This window comes from Plecotus auritus, assembly GCF_963455305.1.
Source record: "Plecotus auritus genome assembly, chromosome: 9".
Taxonomy (NCBI): Eukaryota; Metazoa; Chordata; class Mammalia; order Chiroptera; family Vespertilionidae; genus Plecotus; species Plecotus auritus.
In genome coordinates, this window is record NC_137783.1 from 79369122 (window position 1) to 79391475 (window position 22354).

Genomic DNA, 22354 nt, shown 5'->3' on the forward strand with positions numbered 1-22354 from the left:
TTTAGACTTATTTCCAAATTCTAATTGGGTTTGTGCATATGGCTTAGTTTTGTTTGATGACATACATATTTACTAGCTCAAATAAAAAATAGACCAAAGCAGAGGCACCATCATCTTTAAGCTGGATTGTCACCATAGCCTCTTGGCTGAGTTCTCTGCTTCTGCCTTTACCCCAGTACATATTCTTTCTTCACAAGTGCCAGAGTGAGCCTTCTAAAACATTCCCTTCCAAAAGCTACCCAAGGGCTTCCTGCTCACTCAATGTAAAGTCAGAGTTCTTATGAGAGCATGCCAGGCACATTCTATCATGCTCTTTGCCCTGCCTGGAATACGCTATGCCGATATAAGACGACCTCACTCCCTCCACTCCTTCGCTTATTGCTGTCTTTGCTTATTGTCACCTTTCAGTGAGACCCTCTCTGACAACCTCCATTCTTTTTTTTTTTAATTTTTTAAAAAATATATTTATTGTTTTCAGAGAGGAAGGAAGAGGGAGAGAGAGATAGAAACATCAATGATGAGAGAGAATCATTGATCGGCTGCTTCCGCACGCCCCACACTGGGGATCGAGCCTGCAACCCAGGCATGTGCCCTTGGCTGGAATCGAACCTGGGACCCTTCAGTCCGCAGGCCGACGCATCATCCACTGAGCCAAACTGTCCAGGGCACAACCTCCATTCTTAACCCTAGCATTCCCCATTCTCCTTTCTGGTTTTATTTTTTTCTCTAGCACATTTCACTGCCCTGCATTCTATACATTGAATATATATTTACTTACTTAACATAGGCTTCATTACAATGGGCATTTCATTTATTTATTCACTGCCCTACCCACAGTCTAGAATTGTACCTGGCACAGAGAAGATGCACCATACATATGTGGCAGCTGAAGTTTCATAAATGAATTGAAAAATTGGCACGAATGGTGATGAAAGAAATAAAGAACTGGAGCATGCACAATCATCTAATCATTATCACAGGAGATGGTGGTGGGCTGGAGTTCCTGAGGCCCAGGAATAAATGACTGGGAGTGCTTATCACATGACATGTATGGAATTCATGAAGTATCTGGCATCCCTGTCATTTATCTAGCTGTTTATTCTTGAACTAGAAAAAAAATTTAATTTTAGCACTTAACAATTTCTGACTACATAAATAAGTGCTAGAGTGTGTTCTTAAAATATTCTAAAATGGAGGAAAACTCTAATATGTTCTGTTCCAATTTACCAAGGTCAGGCATACATCCAATATGGTTTTGATGACTCAGATGCACTGTTGTTGGTTTGTGTTTTTTAATAAATAGGAAGCATATACCACAAAATGCAAATAAGAAAGGAAACTAATAGTATGAACAAGAAAAGTGGCTGATGATAGATGTTATGAAAAAGTTGCTTTCAAGTTGTATCTGAGATTTTTCAAGAATTTGCAATTTGATAATAAGATCAAGCACTGAATAGTGCTTGCCATGTGCAGGTATGGTTCTAAAATGTTTACGTATATAAACTCATTTTATCTTACAGCATTCTGAAGTAGGTGACATTATTACTTCCACTTACAGATGAGAAAATGGAGGCCTCTCAAAGTTAAATAACTTGTACAAGATCATACCACAAATAATAGTCAGATCTAGGCTTCAAATCAAGACAGTTTGACTTCAAAATCTGTGTTTTTAACCACGATACCGTGACGTCATTAATGTGAATCAGGGATCTCCAAAGAAGATTACAAAATAAGCAGGTGCTGTACATTTAATATATATTACTATGCAGCACTGGGAAAACCCACCCTGAAAGACTCATAAAAGAGCCAGTCACAGATCCCAATATTTCAGCTTCAGAAATTTACTTCAGCACGGGCATGTGAGTCTGCAGCTGCTCTGTGTGGTCTTCTGTGTGGCCACAGGTGTTGGCTGTACCACCAGAGCACTTAATGAGGGTGACAAGGCTAGCTTAGTGGTAATGCCAGCCTCAGCGGTAATGCCAAGTTTAATACTGAAAGTCAAACATATGCATGTGCCAGTTTTCTTCTAAATGCATTTTTATTGAAGAAAAACAAAGTTGTCTTCTAAAAACATCATCTGTGGATGGATAAAAGATGATATTGGCATCAAATAGTAGCATTAGCAGGCTTTAAACATTAAAAATTGGTTTTCAAACTGGAGATGATAGAGTGATGAAATCAGACAATTACATTGAGGAAAATGACCACTTGAATACCAAGTAAAAAACCATCAGAACCTACATATTTCAATTTTAGGAAGTCAAAGTGTGGCTTAAGTTTTAATGTTTAAAAAAAATAAGGAAACAAAAGAAATAAACTGCCCAACTGGTATGGCTCAATGGTTGAGTGTCAACCCATGAACCAGGTGGTCACGATTGGATTTCAGGTCAGGACACATGCCTGGATTATGGGCTCAATCCCTGGTGGGGATCATGTGGGGAGACAGCTGGTCGATGATTCTTTTATCATTGATGTTTCTATCTCCTCTCTGCCTCCCCCTTCCTCTCTCTGAAATCAATTAAAAAATATTTAAAAATTATGTAAGAAGAAGGCCCCACCTGGTACTTTCTAAGAATAGCTGCTTCAATGACTGTAACAAGTGATGCTTTGGTGCATGGAGCCTCTCTTATATGAGTTGAGTTAAACTAAATTAAGTAAGTTGTCTGGGATGATCAGTTACTTGTGCATAGTAAGTGAATATGCTCATAAACTATCAATTTTGATAGCAAAGAGAAAACAGAACACAAATCATTGTAAAGAAAGTATACTATGTAAGTAACATAAGAAAATTACAAAGAAAATTTGGGGATTTAAAGAAAAAAGATCACATATCAGATTTAGAACTATGACTGTACCGCAAGGAGGAGGCTTTCAACAAGTGGAGAGGGAAGAGACATTCCAGGAAGAGGAGATTGAATGAGTAAAGGGGAAGAGATGGGAAGGTAAGTCTCAACATAAATGGCTAGCTGTTCACATTATCTGGAATATAGGTGCTCCATAACCTGAGAAGCTTACATCTAGTAAGGGAACTATGAGCAAGTGGATAAGAACTAGGTCTAATTCTGCCTCCTCAAACCTCAGGCAGTAACTGACATATAATAGGTGTTTGGTTAATATTAGATGAGAGGAAATGGCAGGGAGGTGAAATGAAATGACATGTTGGTAAATGTAGATGAAACACAATGTATAATGGTACCTATGCTAATAACCATTATACAGTGAAGCCCAGCTCTGAGGCACATACAAGACTGTGCAGAGGTACCCAGAGGGCAGACCATTTTTCTTAGACAGTTGGGGAGGTTTCAGAAAGGATAACATTTGTGCTGAGTAGATCTTAAAAAAAAAAAATGGTTAAGAGATTTTTGAGATGAAGTAGGGGGAGGAGGGCATTTTTTGAAGGAAACAGTGTAAACAACAGTATATGTCATGCAAATGGTAAGTAACTCACTATGGCTCAAGAAGAGAGGGAATGGGACTGGCCAAGAGTAGGCTGATGAGGTTGTTTAGAACAGATGAGACAGATAATGTTGGATTATGTAAGCCCCACCTAAGAATTTGGATTCTGTTCCCTAGGTAACAAGATGCCAATAGTTATTTTAAAATAGCATACTGACATGATAAAATTTTATGCTTCAGCAATATATACTAAAGTAAAATTAAGAATGAACTGGAGGTGAGATTTGGCATCCAAGAAAAAAAGCAGCCATAAAAATTACAATGTGACACATAAACAAGAGAAAATAAGCATAGTTAAACCTATATACATAAATGCTAAGGAGGTGTCAAGTACATAAATGCTAAGGAGGTGTCAAGTACATGAGTAGGCTGACTTTAATCAAAGTTTGTCATTTGGGATTTGAGGCCAGATCTTATTTTAAAGATCCACATCCGCCTCACCCATTTTAACTTGAAAGTAACAAAAACAAGATATAAACTACTCTTTACTTTAACTCATGGATTTCACATCTACTATGTATTTCAATTTGTATTAAAGATACTAGTAAAAATATCAATATAGAAATATTCTTTGTGTCATAATACATCATTTCTATTACTATTTGGTGTATTTGCATAATACATATTATGGAATATGGATGACAAAGTGCTATAGTTTGCTATAGTCTTATAATGCGTCAAACGTCCTGATGCAAGAAGAGTTTCATATATGATGACATCTTGCTTGTATTCTAGACTATTCTAGAGAGAGTTTGCCAGTAAAGTACACAAAAGAATTGATTATACATTATGTCATTGACCTGTTTGGATTCACTCTTTGAATTAATACACCAGTTACATATTGTGTGGAATACTAATATCTTCTATGAACTATTATAGTATGCCATTTAGTGGGGGAGTTTGTTGGACTATCCATTACATAGATAGTTGGAGTTTCATTTAGTAATTATTTTCTGTGCTAAAAACAGTTTGCCAAAATATCATCTATATATGTAAAAGCCTAAGCACCATTACAACCTGACAACTGGATGACCAGCCGGTAGCTATGATGCACACTGACCACCAGGGGGCAGATGCTCAATGTAGGAGCTGCCTCTTGGTGATCAGTGCGCTCCCACAGCCAACCTCCTGTGGCTGGCCAATCTCCCACAGTCCCTGACCCCAGCTGGCTGGCCCGATCGGCCCCTGATCACTGGCCAAGCCAAGGGATCCCACCTGTGCACGAATTCGTGCAGCGGGCCTCTAGTTCAGTATATAATTCTAAGAGTTTCAAAAACTTCACTACAGGTTTTACACAATGCAAAGCTATTGAAACAATAAAACTAGACTGTTCCATACAAAGTTTGCTAGTAGCCTTTACAAATGTAGTATTTATATGTTATGTCATGGACTAACATGCAGTGCCTGTTGTGAGTGAGTCTTCTGATTTGGTTGAGTTCTGTAAAATTTTGCAATTTTATAAAGAAAAAAATTCCTTCTTATGGCTTTTATTTAATATATGAAACAACATTTTGAACAATATTGTTTTCCACTCTTGACGGTATATTTTTGCCAAATTTTATCTATTTTATCTCTTAGTTTGTCTAGATAAATATATTTGTAGAAGTTAAATTGATTGGATACTTGTTCACATTTATTAGCTCCTTCCCCAACTACCCAAACTTTAAATATTTTAATACATGGTTTAAGAATAGCCTCTAATTTAACTTTTTAAATAAACCCAATCATCCAATTTCTGTTTCCTGGCTGCCAAGTAGTCCTGGAGAAAGACATACAGTAGGATACTTTTCTTCCATTACAAACTGACCCAGGCCCTCACTTCTACTTATCTCTAGTTAAAATCCTATTAGTTTTCTCAATGCTCTTATTCCAAATATTTTATTTTTTTTCCAAATATACAGCTGGACTTTCTCTACTCCCTTAATTCTCTGGAGATAGGGGTACTTTTACTGAGACCGTTTAACATGAGCTCCCTCAATTTTTATCAAAATCAAAGTGCTCTGAATACTCATCCATTTCCTCCTGTGTACTTTCTGCTTCAGGAAATAGTCATCACCTTCAATCAGGGCTAACCCTCCAAATGAGCCCATGTTTTCTTTCAATCTCAAAGACCTTTCTCTTCAATTATCTAGACTTCCTCTTCGACCTTCAGTTTCTTCCCCTCTTCTTTCTATACACAGGACTGAAAATTTCCCAAACTATGAGCAAACAGTGAAACACCCTTTATAATCTGAATTCTCCTGAGCCATTATGCTGTCTCTCATCAGCACATAGTCATTGAAACATAGTGGACAAAGCTCTGCCTGTATCTTTACTCTTTCATCCTCTGTACTTTTGGTTCTATCTACCCCCTCTCTACAGAATTTAACATCTTCAAAAATTAGCCTTTGGCTCTCCAAATCCAAAGATGTTCTTGATATTTCACACTCTTGAATGCTTCATATTCTTTATCCTTTTAAATCCCTCTCTAGTTTCTGAAACTATTTTGTGTTCCTTTTGGAAACACTGAGCTCCCATGATCATCAATGCTTCATGGTCTTTGCCTTATAGACCTACTCCTAAATATGGTATTCTCACTACTCAACTCTGCTCTCTCAACCTTCTCGCAGGAGCCAATGCTATTTTTGCCATTGTACTAAGTATAATTTTGAACAGAATGAATCAGAAATCCCTATCTCTGCATGAGCTCATGCTAAAGCTTCAGTCACTTTTTTTTTTTTCAACAAGTTCCTCTAAGCAGGTATACTTGACATTTTTAAATAAACCAACTTGTATATGTTATTTTGGTAATTGTTGGGAAGTAGGCAATAAAATAATTAGGAGTAAAGGGTTATTATTTATGCATTGTGTGTCAGAAAAAAAAAGTCTGTCTTGCCTGTGGAATATATACAATAAGTATTTTAGATGATGCTAGAGATAGATAGATAGATAGATAGATTTATGTAATTGTATATTTGTATGTGTAAAATGTTAACATATACTAATTTGTATAAAGGGTGTATAGTTCTTGTATTATTTTTATTCTCAAACATTTCTAGAAGTTAAAATTATTTCAAAATAAAAATTATAAAAAGATGTGGAATGTAACTAAAGTTGGTTTGAGAGGGAATTTCATAGCTTTGAAGATATTTATTATAAAATAAGGAAACTAAACACAAATAAGCTGAGCTTTCAACTCAATAAGCTTAAAAAAAAACAGACAAACATCATAGTCAAACATGCAGAAAAGGGCAGAAATTAATATACGTGATTAATAATAAAGCTACAGGGAATTTTCACCTACCTATTCATTACCAAAATGATGCCCATTCTCTCCTTCATCTCCCTCTACTATTTGTTTCTCTCATCCTTTTTTATTAGAATAATTGACTATGCTTTAAATGTGCTTTTTTCTGTGTTTGCTATTGAAATTGCACCGTCTTTAAAGTACATGCATTCGTGGGAAGATATGCCCTAGTTTGGAAGTTAAAGACAGTCTTTTCTGAGGCAGTGATGTGAGTACCATGATTTAAGTGATGAGTACGATGCTCAAGGAAAAAGTGGGAGGAAGGTGGAAGAGAAACGTGTAAAAGTTTTGAAATAAAGAAAAATGGGCATTCTTAAGAAAGAGAGCAAAGTAAGAAAGAAGAGAAAATCTAAAAGAAAAATAGCAATAGTAAAAAAAAGATTGAGCAACTATTCAGGAAACCAATAAAATGAAATACTACACATATCAAATTAGAAAAGATCTTTGCTAATAATGATACCTACATTAAATAGGAAATAAGCCTTCTTAACCATTTTTCATGATAATATTAATTTGTACAAGTTCTGTTGTACAAAACTACTTTAGAAATCCTATCTAATTAAAGAGTAATATACAAATTGACCTTCATTCCACACAAGATGGCTGCCCCCATGTGGACACAAGATGGCCACCACAAGATGGCCATCAGGGGAGGGCAGTTGGGAGGGACCCAGGCCTGCAGGGGAGGGCAGTTGGGGGCCACCACACCTGCAGGGGAGGGCAGTTGAGGGGGGCAGGCCTGCAGGGGAGGGCAGTTGGGGGGACCAGGCCTGCAGAGGAGGGCAGTTGGGGGGGACCAGGCCTGCAGGGGAGGGCAGTTAGGAGTGATTGGGCCAGAAGAGGAGGGCAGTTGGGGGCTACCAGACCTGCAGGGGTGGGCAGCTGGGGGTGACCAGACCTGCAGGGGAGGGCAGTTGGGGGGAAACAGGCCTACAGGGGAGAGCAGTTGGGGGGGACCAGGCCTGCAGGGGAGGGAAGCTGCAGGGGACCCAGGCCTGCAGGGGAGGGCAGTTGGGGGGGACTAGGCCTGCAGGGGAGGGCAGTTAGGGGCAACCAGGCCTGCAGGGGAGGGCAGTTGTGGAGGACCAGGCCTGCAGGGGAGGACAGTTGGGGGGGACCAGGCCTGCTAGGAAGGGCAGTTCAGGGTGACCAGGCCTGCAGGGGATGGCAGTTGGGGGGCACCAGGCTGGCAGAGGAGGACAGTTAGGGGTGATCAGGCTGGCAGGAGAGGGCAGTTAGGGGTGACCAGGCTAGCATGGGAGGGCTGTTAGGGGCGATCAGGCTGGCAGGGGAGCAGTTCGGCATTGATCAGGCTTGCAGGCATGTGGTTCGGGATTGATCAGGCTGGCAGGCAGAAGTGGTTAGGGTCAATCAGGCAGGCAGGCAGGCAGGGGAGCAGTTGGGAGCCAGCAGTCCTGGATTGTGAGAGGGATGTCCGACTGCCCGTTTAGGCCCGATCCCACTGAGGGGTCCCAGATTGGAGAGGGTACAGGCTGGGCTGAGGGACACACCCCGCCCCGTGCACAAATTTCGTGCACCGGGTGTCTAATTTTGGTAATAAAGATCAAAGCCTACACTGAGAACTTCCACTTTTCAGAATTTCCTAAATTTCAGAATAATCTAAAATTTGCATGAAGGCTGATATAAAAATGTGATATAAATAAGAGGTTTATAATTATTTAGTAAGAAAAACGGGAATTATTTCTTGAATCACCACAGATCAAGTTAGCATCTTATGAATAGTATCTAACAATTCTATCATAAAATTATTATTTTTCCTCATTTTAAAGATGAAGAAACAGTTTAGTAGAAGCTAAGAAAGTTGCCCCAAATCATATGAAGAGTGAATCAGGAATCCAAGACTTACGTAGTCTGACAATAAAATGTGCTCATTGAATCGCAAGAGTGTGGTGACTGTGGTGTTGGACAGAGGTGGAAGAGGGATAAGGGGGTTAAATGGTGATGGAAAATAAATAAAATAAAGAGGAAAAAATATTAATTATTATAACAGCTAAAAAACACATATCACTTAGATATGCAACACCAGGATTAAAAAATCATATTGTATCCACATACTTGCTATGTAGAAATTACTCATATAGTAAGACTATATATATATATATATATATACACACACACACACACACATATATATACAAAAGGCTAATATGCAAAGTATCCCCTTGGCAGTTCGACTGGGAGACCAGGAATTTGATCACTCGCTATGACATGCGCTGACTACCAGGGGGGCGGTGCGGAACAAAGGAAGGCCTCAGCTGGCAGCCAGGGAAGGAAGGCCCCAGCTGGAAGGCCCTGATTGGCCCTGATCTCCAGCCAAGCCTAGGGACCCTACCTGTGCATGAATTCCGTGCGCTGGGCCTCTAGTATCAGAAATAAACACTGATACTATACACCTCTCACAACCACATCAAATTTACAACTAAAATACAGAAAAACTGTCATAAGGAACCACCCAAAATCTGGCTCAATGGAAGTCCTATAACTAGATAAGTAAAGAAGAAAGTACATCAAGGCTGGTAGGACGGATGTAAGCATGGAACAGGATGGTCCAACACCCATTTGTGGCATCTTTTTTAATCTGGAGGGATATCTCCACTGCAGAGTCCTCCCCTGAGAAGCAAGGGGTCCCAGCCCCACACCAGACCCCCAGCCCAGGGTTCCAGAGTGGGAAGAGAAGTCCCCATACCTCAGGGCTATAAAAACCAGTTGGGATTGTGGTTGAGTGACACAGGGGCTGCTGGAGGCCCAGGCAGTTCCCTTTAAAGGGCTCGTGCAAAAACTTATATGATCCCACTTCCTCTGAGATCTAGCACCAGGTGGCGGCTTTGGGGTATCCAGGGACATATGGGAGGAACTGGATTGTCTTGCATCAGGGCGGGAACTCAAGGGTGGCTTTCTTCCAGATGGGGATGCTCACATGGGTCATTGCTCCTTTGCTGAGACCTCCCCATCACAGAGCTGACTAGCAGCCATATCTGAGTTTCCATCAGCCTGGCCCATATTGTTTGTTCCACCCTGGTGATTCCCTGAGACTCTGCCCCATCCTATTTGCAGCCCTGGCCAAGCTGTTTGCAGAGGTTTTCCCCGTATGAATGGCCTGCCCTGGCTCAGGCTTCAGACTTTCCTAAAGTCCCTCAAACAAGTAGAAACTGGCTTCAGCACACCCCAAACCTATCAATAAGAAGCCTAAGACTCAGCACCCCTACCAGCCTGGCTTGCCTCAGAGCTGGTCCTCGCCTGAGCAGTTCCAAGCCCAATATAAATAGCAGTCATCTTCAGATATCTCTCTGTAGCTCCTGCCAGGCAGCCTAAGGCAGTAACTGACTTTGCACCTCCCAAGAGCCCCAGAGCCAGTGCACCTGGTGGAGAGCTTCAAACCATAATAGATTACAACTCTACACATCCATAAGTGACACACTCAAGGGGCAGACTCAGTGAGAACCAAAGCCCCACTGAAGCAAGTTCTGCTCCATATGGGTATCTCCTGCACAGCAGCTCTCCCGCTGTAGTCAAAACTGGTTCTTACAGCCAATTGGCCTGAAAGTGATGCCAACAGCAATCAAGGCTGAACTACAAGACTGTGCACATAACTCACACAGGGATATACATAGACTGCCCAGCTCAGGTGACAGGGGAGGCTGAGCCACTGAGCCCTACAGGACACCTACTAAACAAGGCCACTCTACCAATTCAAAGAAACATAGCAGTTCTACCTAACACATAGAAACAAACACAGGGAAGCAGCCAAAATGCAGAGACAAAGAAACATGTCAGAAACGAATGAAATGGAATCAAGCAAACTACCAAATATTGAAACAATGGTTATGATGTTGCTCAAGGATCTTAATGAGAGTTTCAAGGGACTTAGTGAAACTTTCAAGGATCTTAATGAGAATTTCATTTCAAAGACATGAAAAAGGACCAGTCAGAAATTAAGCATACACTAACTGAAATAAAGAATAAGTTACAGGGATTCAACAGTACAGTAGAGCATCCCAAGAATCAAATCAATGATTTGAAATATGAGGAAGTAATAAACACCCAATCAGAAGATAAAAAAAGAATCCAAAAATATGAGGTTCTGTAAAGAGCCTCTGGGATAACTTCAAGCATACCACATTCACATTATGGGTGTCCCAGAAAAAGAAGAGAGAGAATAAGATATTGAAAACCTATTTGAAGAAATAATGACAGAAAAGTGCCCCTACCTGGTGAAAGAAATAGACTTACAAGTCCAGGGAGTGCAGAGAGTCCCAAATAAGAGGAACCTAAAGAGCACCACACCAAGACACATCATAATTAAAATGCTAAGTGTTAAAGACAAAGAGAATCTTAAAAGCAGTTATCTACTGGTACAAGGGAGCACCCATACAACTGTCAGCTGATTTATTAATGGAAACTATGCAGGCCAGAAGGGAGTGGAAAGAAATATTCAAGGTGATGAATAGCAAGAACCTACAACCAAGATTACTCCACCCAGCAAAGGTATCATTTAGAATTGAAGGTCAGATTAACAGCTTCACAGACAAGAAAAAGCTAAAGGAGTTCAGCACCACCAAACCAGGATTATATGAAATGCTGAAAGGTATTCTTTAAGAAGAGGAAGAAGAAGAAGAGCAAAAGTATGAACAATAAAATGACAATAAATAGGTATCTATCAACAATTGAATCTAAAAATCAAAGCAAATGAATAAGAAATCTAATAAAAAATAAACTGATGAATAAAATAGAATCAAAGACATGGAAACATGGAATAGACTGATGAATCTCAGAGGGAAGGAGGGGTGTGGGGTATAGGAATAGATTAACCAAAGATCTTATATGCAAATAAGTATTACCTATGGACACAGACAATAGATGGTGAAGGCCTGGGGCAGAGCAGGAACTGGGTAGAGAAAGGGTAACAGTGAAGGGGAAAGGAAAGGGGGCCATCAATAATATTCTCAACAATAAAGATTTTTTTTTAATTAAAAATTTAAAAAATAGATAAAGCTCTGTCCTAGTCAATTTGGCTTTTGATAGAGGATCAGCCTGTGGACTGAAGGGTCCCAGGTTCGATTCTGGTCAAGGACACATGCACAGGTAGTGGGCCCAATCCCCAATAGGGGGCATGCAGGAGGCAGCGAGTCAATGATTCTGTTTCATCATTGATGTTTCTCTCCCTCTCCCTTCCTCTCAGAAATCAATTAAGAAAAAATAAAAGAAAGAAAGACAAAAGAAAGAAAGAAAAAGCTCCAAGTTTTGTTTAATGGGATTTGTTTTCAATGCTATTCCTGGCACCTTGAGCAGTGTCTAATGCAAAGTGGGGGCTGAGTTATACTTGATGAATGAATGAAAGCATTTGTCACACACTGAGCAGGATCCCTTGAAGTCCTGGGCCACACCTCAATTCCCAGCAGTGCCTCCCATCCCTGGGTCTGCTGCATCTGGACATTTAAAGATGTTTGTCAAGGTGCCCTCCTCCCCTTCTTTTTCTCTCAGTGCTGAGTGGGGAAGGGAGGAGGAGCTGGTCTCCTCTCTTCATTCCAAGCTGCTTTGCCCTTCTGACTCTCTCCCACCCCCAGCAGCCTTCTCCCTTCCTCTTCTCCCCTCCCCTGACAGCCTCCCTCATGAAGTCCCAGGATCTTTGTGGCAACCCCCCTAGAGGTGCCTTTCTCCTCCTCTCCCTGCACTGGGGTATCCCACAGAAAGGCAGGTCTCTATGACCCCTACCCAGCAAGGCACACTGACCCCTCTTTGTGGGGCTGAGGCTCCTTTTATGCTGAGATTCCTTTTATGACCTCACCTTCTGTAGGTGAATCTGAGTCTGTATCACTTCCTCTTTCACTTTAGCTGCTCAACTGGCTCAAGGTCCTGCCCTGCACAGGCTGGCCTTCCCCAGCCTGGGGCCTCCCCTAGTGGCAGGTGTGTTTTCACTTTTCCTACATCAGCTGGGATTGCCCCTCTGTCCAGGCTAAAAGCTGCACCATGGAGCCCAGTGTGGAATTGTATCATAGCAGAGCTGCAAGTTCAGAGATACAGACAGAGCAGCAGGCTGAGACCCAGAAGAGGAGACTGAGACCAGAGACACCAAACAAGGCTGGGTGAGACCCAGGTGACAGCCTCTGCGTGGACACTTGGATCCCCATCTGCTGACAGAGACCTGACATCAGACACCAGAGACCAGGATGAAGCCGGACTTGGCTGTGTGGTGCACGCTGGTGCTGATGCTGATGGCCACGGTGCTGACCTGGACAGGAGCAGTTCCTGCCCCTACGCCCCCCAGGACCCACCTGGGTGCAAGGGGCTGCCACATGGGCCAGTTCAAGTCTCTGTCCCCACAAGAGATGAAGGCCTTCAAGAGGGCCAAGGACGCCCTGGAAGAGTCACTCCTGCTCAAGAACTGGAGCTGCAGCTCCCGCCCACTCCCCAGGACCCGGGACCTGAGGCAGCTGCAGGTGTGGGAGCGCCCTGTGGCCTTGGAGGCTGAGCTGGCCCTGACACTGAAGGTCCTGGGGACCTTGAATAACTCGACCCTGGGGGACATCCTGGACCAGCCCCTTCACACGCTGCACCACATCCACTCCAAGCTTCAGGCCTGTGTCCCAGCTCAGGCCACAGCAGGCCCCAGGCCCCGGGGCCACCTCCGCCAGTGGCTGCATCGCCTTCGGGACGCCGGGAAAAAGGAATCCCAGGACTGCCTTGAAGCCTCTGTCACATTCAACCTCTTCCGCCTCCTCACCCGTGACCTGAAATGTGTGGCCGCTGGAGACCTGTGTGCCTGACCCTGAGACCTGCTGGCAACCTGTCCCAGCATCTCGGATTTTATTTATGCTTGCCCCCTTTTTTAATTTATTGACACCCAACCACTATTTATATATTTGTGTGAATTGTCAAACTCAGACCCGACAAAATATTTATTTTTCTACTTTTTATAAAAATTTTGCAAATAAACAATGAGTACAAGAAAAAAAAAGAATTTATCAAACTTGTCTCAACATTAATAAAGAAAAATAAATTGGAAATCCAGTATATTCTTGTGATATATGTATATGTACACTAAGTATGTATATGTATATATGTATATATGTATATATGTATATATGTATATATGTATATATGTATACTAGAGGCCCGATGCACAAATCCGTGCATGGGTGGGGTCCTTCAGGGTGGCCTGCAGGGATTGGGCCCCAGCTCACAACCCCAGCCTCACAGCCCCACAGCCCTTCCTGGCATCCTGCCATGGCCTGGCGCTGCCCTCTCACCTGCTCCACCATCCCACCTGTGGAGTGATCGATCAGGGCCATGTACCCCACCCGGCTCCCTTAGCACCTGGGAGTCGGGCGGCAGCCCCACCCACACTACCACTGATTGCCATCTGTGGGGTGATAGGCAGGGCAATCAGGCCCCTGCTCGCACCCAACTTGGCCTGGCACCACCCGCTCACCTGCTCCACCATCCTGCCACTTTCCCACACTCATCTGGGCCTATCGGGGCCAGCAGTGCCTCCACTGCTGCCCGCTGCCAGCACCCTGTTGCCGATGCCCACCATGTTTTGCATCCCCCCTGGTGGTCAGTACACATCATAGCAAGCGGTTTAACTCCAGTTCAAATGACCACCCAAGGGGACAATTTGAATATTAGGCTTTTATTATAAAGGATATGTGTATATGTATATCTATACTAATAAAGGGGTAATATGCTAATTAGACCGGGAGACCTTCCAGACGTCCTTCCAGACAAAGCCATGGTGGCAGGGCTGAGGCAGAGGTGGTTAGGGGCGATCAGGACAGGAGGGGAGGGCAGTTGGGGATGATCAGACTGATGGGGGAGTCAATTGCGGGCTAGCGGGCCTGCAGGGGGAGCCAGTTAGAGAGAGCAGGCCAACAGAGGGGGCAGTTGGGGGCGAGCAGGCTGGTAGTGGAGGACAGTTGGGGGCCATCAGGTGGGGCAGTTGGGGGCGAGCAGGCTTGTGGGGTGCACAGTTGGGGCTGAGCAGGATGGCAGGGTGGAGCAGTTGGGGTGATCAGGCCAGTGAGGGGTGGCAGGTGGGGGCAAGAAGGCCAGCAGGGTGGGCAGTTTGGGGAGAGCGGGCCGGCAGGCAGAGTGGTTAGGGGCGATCAGGCAGGCAGGCAGTTGAGTGATTAGGAGCCAGCAGCCCGGATTACGAGATGGATGTCCGACTGCCAGATCTGGCCTAAACCGGCAGTCGACATCCCCTTAGGGATCCCAATTAGACAGGGTGCAGTCGACTTTCATGCACTGGGCAATTAGTATGTATATATGTATATATGTATATATGTATATATGTATATATGTATATATGTATATATGTATATATGTATATATGTATATGTGTATATGTGTATATGTGTATATGTGTATATGTGTATATATATATATATATATGAGTAGGTAATTGATAGATGGTAAAGAGAGAGATTTTTAAACCAGATAGCATATATCTGAATTTGAGGTCTACCACTAACCTCAGAAGGATTGTACGGAAATTCAGTGAGATAATTCATGTGAACTATTTAGCATAATGCCAGGCACATAGTGATGCTCACCAACATATACACCTCAGATGTCAACTAGACTCTCTCTGGTATCAGATGGCTACATAAAATGTCCTTGGTTTTGGAAAGTCTAAATGATTTTCTAAGAAACCCAGAACCTTGCCCTGGCTAGTTTGGCTCAGTGGATTGAAGGGCCCTGAGTTCAATCCCAGTCAAAGGGCACATGCCTGCATTGCAAGCTCGACCCCTAGTAGGGGTGACCAGTCCAGCAGAGGAGGGAAGTTGGGGGTGACCGGGCCTGCAGGGAAGGGCATTTGGGGGGGACCCATGCCTGCAGGGGAGAGCAGTTGGGGGGGACCAGGCCTGCATGGGAGGGCAGTTAGGGGTGACTAGGCCTGCAGGGGAGGGAAGTTAGAAGCAATCAGGCTGGCAGGGGAGCAGTTAGGCATCAATCAAGCTGTCAGGGGAGTGGTTAGGGGGCAATCAGGAAGGCAGGCAGGCTAGCAGTTAGGAGCCAGCAGTCTTGGATTGTGAGAGGGATGTCCGACTTCCCATTTAGGCCCGATCGCACCGAGGGGTTCCCAGATTGGAGAGGGTGCAGGCTGGGCTGAGGTACACACACACCCTCCCCACCGTACACGAATTTCGTGCACCGGTCCTCTAGTAGAAGAATAATATTCACATTTATATACAATAGCTCCCATTTATGGATTATGCCTTTCAATTCAACAGCACTTTTTTGAAAGCTATAGAATGTCTGCTTTCGATGGGTCATCAACTGACTCCAGGAATTGCTTAGATGAGTAAAAGTATTCCAATAATGGCATTCGAGAGCACTGGCTAGTTCTCAAAGAGATGAGTGCTTCTCATCTACCATGTTGCTGTGTGTAGTTGTCCCTTTGCTTTAAACGCCTTTCAGCTTTTATTATCCACAGTTTTATTATTGGGGATATGCACTTTACTACCTAACAGGAACAGGGAAAAAAAGCACAAACTCATAGAATCTATACTAATAATACAGGAATAGGCAAATTGTCTGGGATGCCATCACAGTAACAATAATGACCAAACAACAGGCTGCGTTGGGCAACAAGACTGGCAGTGGGGTGAGTGAGGGACAACCAAATGACTGAACAGCAGGCTGCGTGGGGTGACCAGGCCAGCAGGGGGGGCACTTGGGGGTGACCAGCCTGGCGGGGGAGGGGGCAGTAAGGGGCAACCAGAGCGGCAGGGGAGGGGCAGTGAGGGCCAACCAGCCCAGTGGGGGGGCAGTTGGGCGCAACCAGGCCAGCAGGGGGGACATTTAGGGGCGACCAGGGTGGCAGCAGGGGCAGTTAGAGGTGATCAGGCACGCAAGCAGGTGAGCAGTTAGGAGCCAGCAGTCCCGCTTAGGGAGAGGTATGTCTTACTGCTGGTTTAGGCTTGATCCCCAGGATTGGGACTAAACCAGCAATCAGACACCCCCCATGGCTCCTTTCATCATTGCTTCTTTGGGGCCTGGTTAAAACCTGCAAAGCCATCACATAATGATCATCTTACTGTAAAAAGGACATCTTAGCTGCTGATATCCTGGTTCTGCTACGGCCTTTGTTCATACAAACTTACTACAGTTTCTTTCTTTTCCAGTAATTAGAGTCTACATTTTATCAGAAATGAATTTTCTAGAAAAGCAAATTGCATACCTTTGTCTTTTTTTCCAAATTTCAGGGTTAATTTCATTTTATATTGGTGACTATTTAGTTGTTCATGTAAAGTAAAAGTTAATGCCTCTATATAGAATTAGTTTAGTCCCTAGCCCTGGCCAGTGTTACTCAATGGTTAGAGTGTGGCCCCACACACCTAAGGGTCACAAATCCGATTCTTGGTCAAGGGCACATACCTGGGTTGCAGGTTCAATCCATGGCCCAAGTTGCGGTATGTGCAGGAGGAAACCAATTGATGTATATCTTTCATCTCTCTCTCTCTCTCTCCTTCCCTCTCTTCCCTCCCTTCCACTTTCTCTAAACATCAATGGGGAAAATGTCTTCTTGGGAGGATTAACAAAAAAACAAAACAAAACAAAAAAAAGGAATTCATTTTAATCCCTAGGGACAAAAAGAATTGCATTTTTCATTGATATTATTTCCCTTCATAGCTAGGTTTAATTCAACTCATATTTCTTTTCTTTATCTTTTTGTCTGTCAATGAGATTGTCTTTTATTTTATTTTCTCTCTTTTTTCTTGCTTAATCATTTCACCTTTACTCAATGTTCATTTAAAAATCACTTATAATCCCCACGAGAATCAGATGAGCAATAATACACAGTGTAACTCCTGCTTACTTTATTTTTTTTTAATTTATTTTTTAATATATTTTATTGATATTTTACAGAGAGGAAGGGAGAGGGATAGAGAGCTAGAAACATCGATGAGAGAGAAACATCGATCAGCTGCCTCCTGCACACCTCCCACCGGGGATGTGCCCGCAACCAAGGTACATGCCCTTGACCGGAATCGAACCCGGGACCCTTCAGTCCACAGGCCGACGCTCTATCCACTGAGCCAAACCGGTTTTGGCACTCCTGCTTACTTTAAAGTTCTAGTGAACTCAAAGGCAAAGGATATCCAGGTAACCTAGAAAGAATGATGATAAAAAGAATATCCCCCTACCCTACAAAAAGGGAGGCATTTATTTCTTCCCCGTAGATTTGTTTATTCTATACTTAACAAAAGGATAGGAGGCTTTTAAAGGAATTTTGCTTAAAGAGGAGAGAGTACACTCTTGTTACTCTATATATAGAAAAGCCTAATATGCAAAGTGTCCCCTCGGAAGTTCAACCGACCGGAAGTTCAACAGCTCACTATGAGGTGCGCTGACCACCAGGGGGTGGCGTGGAACAAAAGAAGGCCCTGGCCAGCAGCCAGCAGCCAGCAGCCAGCAGTCAGGGAATGAAGGCCCCCGCAGGCAGCTGGCACCTTCTAGGGACCCTACCCATGCACGAAATTCTTGCATTTGGCCCCTACCTGTAAAATAAATATGAAACAGAAGATACGTAGGAAATTCATTGTGTTTTCCAAATGATAGGTGAAAGCTTGCAAAATGTCCCCATTGGTGACCTGAAGACCTGCTATAATCAGATAACAAAAAGTGTATTTGGGTCTGAGTTCTTTTATCAGTTCCTGTATCCATAATCCTTGACCTGCAAAGTCTAGACTTCTGCTCCACAGGGAAAATCATCTGGCCTATGCTTCATTACCTCAACTTCACTCTAGATATTTACTAATTAATCTCACAAATTAATCAGGGACTGGGTAGAGGGAGGGTTACAGGGGGGAAAGGAGGACATCAGTAATACTCTCAACAATAAAGATTATTTTTTAAATAACTCAAAATATGTTTTTAAAAAAAAAAGTTCTGTCCTAGTGGGTTTGGCTCATTAGATAGAGTGTTGGCCTGCAGACTGAAGGGTCCCGGGTTCAATTTTGGTCAAGGACACATGCCCAGGTTGCAATCTGGATACCTATTAGGGGGCATGCAGGAGTCAGGCAATCAATGATTCTCTCTCATCATTGATGTTTCTCTCTCTCCCATTCCCTTCCTCTCTGAAATCAATAAAAAAAAAAAAAAAAAAAAAACAGGTCTAACAAGTTTTGTTTAATGGGATTTGTTTTCAATGCTATTCTTGGCACCTTGAGCAGTGTCTAATGCAAAGTGAGGGCTGAGTTATACTTGATGAATGAATGAAAGCATTTGTCACACACTGAGCAGGATCCCTTGAAGTCCTGGGCCACACCTCAATTCCCAGCAGTGCCTCCCATCCCTGGGTCTGCTGCATCTGGACAATTAAAGATGTTTGTCAAGGTGCCCTCCTCCCCTTCTTTTTCTCTCAGTGCTGAGTGGGGAAGGGAGGAGGAGCTGGTCTCCTCTCTTCATTCCAGGCTGCTTTGCCTTTCTGACTCTCTCCCACCCCCAGCAGCCTTCTCCCTTCCTCTTCTCCCCTCCCCTGACAGCCTCCCTCATGAAGTCCCAGGATCTTTGTGGCAACCCCCCTAGAGGTGCCTTTCTCCTCCTCTCCCTGCACTGGGGTATCCCACAGAAAGGCAGGTCTCTATGACCCCTACCCAGCAGGGCACACTGACCCCTCTTTGTGGGGCTGAGGCTGCCCTTATGCTGAGACTCCTCTTCTGACCTCACTTTCTGTAAGTGAATGGGAGTCTGTATCACTTTCTCTTTCACTTTAGCTGCTCAACTGGCTCAAGGTCCCGCCCTGCACAGGCTGGCCTTCCCCAGCCTGGGGCCTCCCCTAGTGGCAGGTGTGTTTTCACTTTTCCTACATCAGCTGGGATTGCCCCTCTGTCCAGGCTAAAAGCTGCACCATGGAGCCCAGTGTGGAATTGTATCATAGCAGAGCTGCAAGTTCAGAGATACAGACAGCGCAGCAGGCTGAGACCCAGAAGAGGAGACTGAGACCAGAGACACCAAACAAGGCTGGGTGAGACCCAGGTGACAGCCTCTGCGTGGATACTTGGATCCCCATCTGCTGACAGAGACCTGACATCAGACACCAGAGACCAGGATGAAGCCGGACTTGGCTGTGTGGTGCACGCTGGTGCTGATGCTGATGGCCACGGTGCTGACCTGGACAGGAGCAGTTCCTGCCCCTACGCCCCCCAGGACCCACCTGGGTGCAAGGGGCTGCCACATGGGCCAGTTCAAGTCTCTGTCCCCACAAGAGATGAAGGCCTTCAAGAGGGCCAAGGACGCCCTGGAAGAGTCGCTCCTGCTCAAGAACTGGAGCTGCAGCTCCCGCCCACTCCCCAGGACCCGGGACCTGAGGCAGCTGCAGGTGTGGGAGCGCCCTGTGGCCTTGGAGGCTGAGCTGGCCCTGACACTGAAGGTCCTGGGGACCTTGAATAACTCGACCCTGGGGGACATCCTGGACCAGCCCCTTCACACGCTGCACCACATCCACTCCAAGCTTCAGGCCTGTGTCCCAGCTCAGGCCACAGCAGGCCCCAGGCCCCGGGGCCACCTCCGCCAGTGGCTGCATCGCCTTCGGGACGCCGGGAAAAAGGAATCCCAGGACTGCCTTGAAGCCTCTGTCACATTCAACCTCTTCCGCCTCCTCACCCGTGACCTGAAATGTGTGGCCGCTGGAGACCTGTGTGCCTGACCCTGAGACCTGCTGGCAACCTGTCCCAGCATCTCGGATTTTATTTATGCTTGCCCCCTTTTTTAATTTATTGACACCCAACCACTATTTATATATTTATGTGTGAATTGTCAAACTCAGACCCAACAAAGTATTTATTTTTCTACTTTTTGTAAAAATTTTGCAAATAAACAATAGGTACAAGAAAAAAATAGAATTTATCAACTTGTGTCAACATTAATAAATAAAAATAAATTGGAAATCCAATATATTGTTGTAATATATGTATATATATATACTAAGTATGTATATGTATATATGTATATATGAATACTAGAGGCCCAATGCATGAATCCGTGCATGGGTGGGGTCCCTCAGGGTGGCATGTGGGCCCCAGCCTCACAGCCCCGTAGCCCCGCCTGGCACCCTGCCATGGCCTGGAGCTGTCCTGTCACCTACCCCACCATCCTACCTGTGGGGAGATCGATCGGGGCCAGGTCCCCCACCCAGCTCCCTCAGCACCTGGGAGCCGGGCGGCAGTCCCACCCCATCCACTGATGATCATCATCTGTGGGGCGATAAGTGGGGCAATCTGGCCCCCGCTCGCACCCACATTGGCCTGTCACCACCCGCTTCACCTGCTCCACCATCCCGCCGCTTTCCTGCTCTCATCTGGGCCCATTGGGTCCGGCAGTGCCTCCACTGCTGCCCGCTGCCAGCACCCTGTTGCTGACGCCCACCATGTTTTGTGCTGCCCCCTGGTGGTCAGTACACATCATAGCAAGTGGTTGAACTCCAGGTCGAATGACCACTCAAAGGGACAATTTACATATTTGGCTTTTATTATATAGGATATGTACATATGTATATCTATACTAATAAAGGGGTAATATGCTAATTAGACCAGGATACATTCCAGATGTCCTTCCAGACAAAGCCATGGTGGCGGGGCTGAGGCACAGGTGGTTAGGGGCGATCAGGACAGGAGGGGAAGGCAGTTGGGGATGATCGGAATGTTGGAGGGGTCAGTGGGGGCGAGCAGGCCGGTGGGGGGCAGTTGGGGGCAATCAGACTGGTGGGGGTCACACTTGGGGGCTATCAGGCCAGCGAGGGGTGGCAGGTGAGGGCAGGAATGCCAGCGGGGTGGGTAGTTGGGGTAGAGCAGGCAGGCAGGCAGAGTGGTTAGGGGCAATCAGGCAGGCAGGGAGGTGAGTGGATAGGAGCCAGCAGTCCCAGATTAGGAGATGGATGTCCAACTGCCCCTGAGGGATCCCAGATTGGAGAGGATGCAGGCCGGGCTGAGGGACACCCGCCCCATGAACGAATTTTGTGCACCAGGCCACTAGTATGTATATATGTATATGTGTATATGTGTATATCCATATATATGAGTAGATAATGGATAAATGGTAAAGAGAGATATTTTTAAACCAGATAACATATATCTGAATTTGTGGTCTACCACTAACCTCAGAAGGATTGTACGGAAATTCAGTGAGATAATTCATGTGAACTATTTAGCATAATGCCAGGCACATAGTGATGCTCACCAACATATACACCTCAGATGTCAACTAGACTCTCTCTGGTATCAGATGGCTACATAAAATGTCCTTGGTTTTGGAAAGCCTAAATGATTTTTTAAAAAACCCAGAACCTTGCCCTGGCTGGTTTGGCTCAGTGGATAGAGCATCAGCCTGTGGATTAAAGGGCCCTTGGTTCAATTCCAGTCAAAAGGCACATGCCGGGGTTGCAAGCTCGACCCCCAGCAGGGGGCATGCAGAAGGCAACCAATCAATGATTCTCTCTCATCATTGTTATTTCTATCTCTCTCTTCCTCTCCTTTCCTCTCTGAAATCATTAAAAATATATTTTTTTAAAAAAGAAAAAAACCCAGAACCCTGAGAATTCCCTGGTTCCTGCATTCAACATGCCATCCTTTCTCCACCATGGTAGAC

At 44.6% G+C, this 22354-nt stretch overlaps 3 protein-coding genes across 9 annotated transcripts in view; all 3 read left to right on the forward strand.

The window, feature by feature from the left end:
• Window positions 1-22354, forward strand: part of GRIA4 (glutamate ionotropic receptor AMPA type subunit 4) — a 430608-nt gene that overhangs the window by 166157 nt on the left and 242097 nt on the right. The window lies entirely within an intron of this gene.
• Window positions 12796-13597, forward strand: LOC308234129 (interferon lambda-3-like). The gene has a single exon (XM_080641393.1). It carries the CDS (start codon window positions 12931-12933, stop codon window positions 13525-13527), a length of 597 nt encoding a protein of 198 aa, XP_080497519.1. The 5' UTR covers window positions 12796-12930; the 3' UTR covers window positions 13528-13597.
• On the forward strand, window positions 19743-20486 carry LOC308234130 (interferon lambda-3-like). Its single transcript, XM_080641394.1, has one exon. It carries the CDS (start codon window positions 19821-19823, stop codon window positions 20415-20417), a length of 597 nt encoding a protein of 198 aa, XP_080497520.1. The 5' UTR covers window positions 19743-19820; the 3' UTR covers window positions 20418-20486.

What these genes read in the sequence shown, in the direction of transcription:
- LOC308234129 (XM_080641393.1), top strand. Translation starts at nt 12,931, where the DNA reads ATGAAGCCGGACTTGGCTGTGTGGTGCACGCTGGTGCTGATGCTGATG.
- LOC308234130 (XM_080641394.1), top strand. Translation starts at nt 19,821, where the DNA reads ATGAAGCCGGACTTGGCTGTGTGGTGCACGCTGGTGCTGATGCTGATG.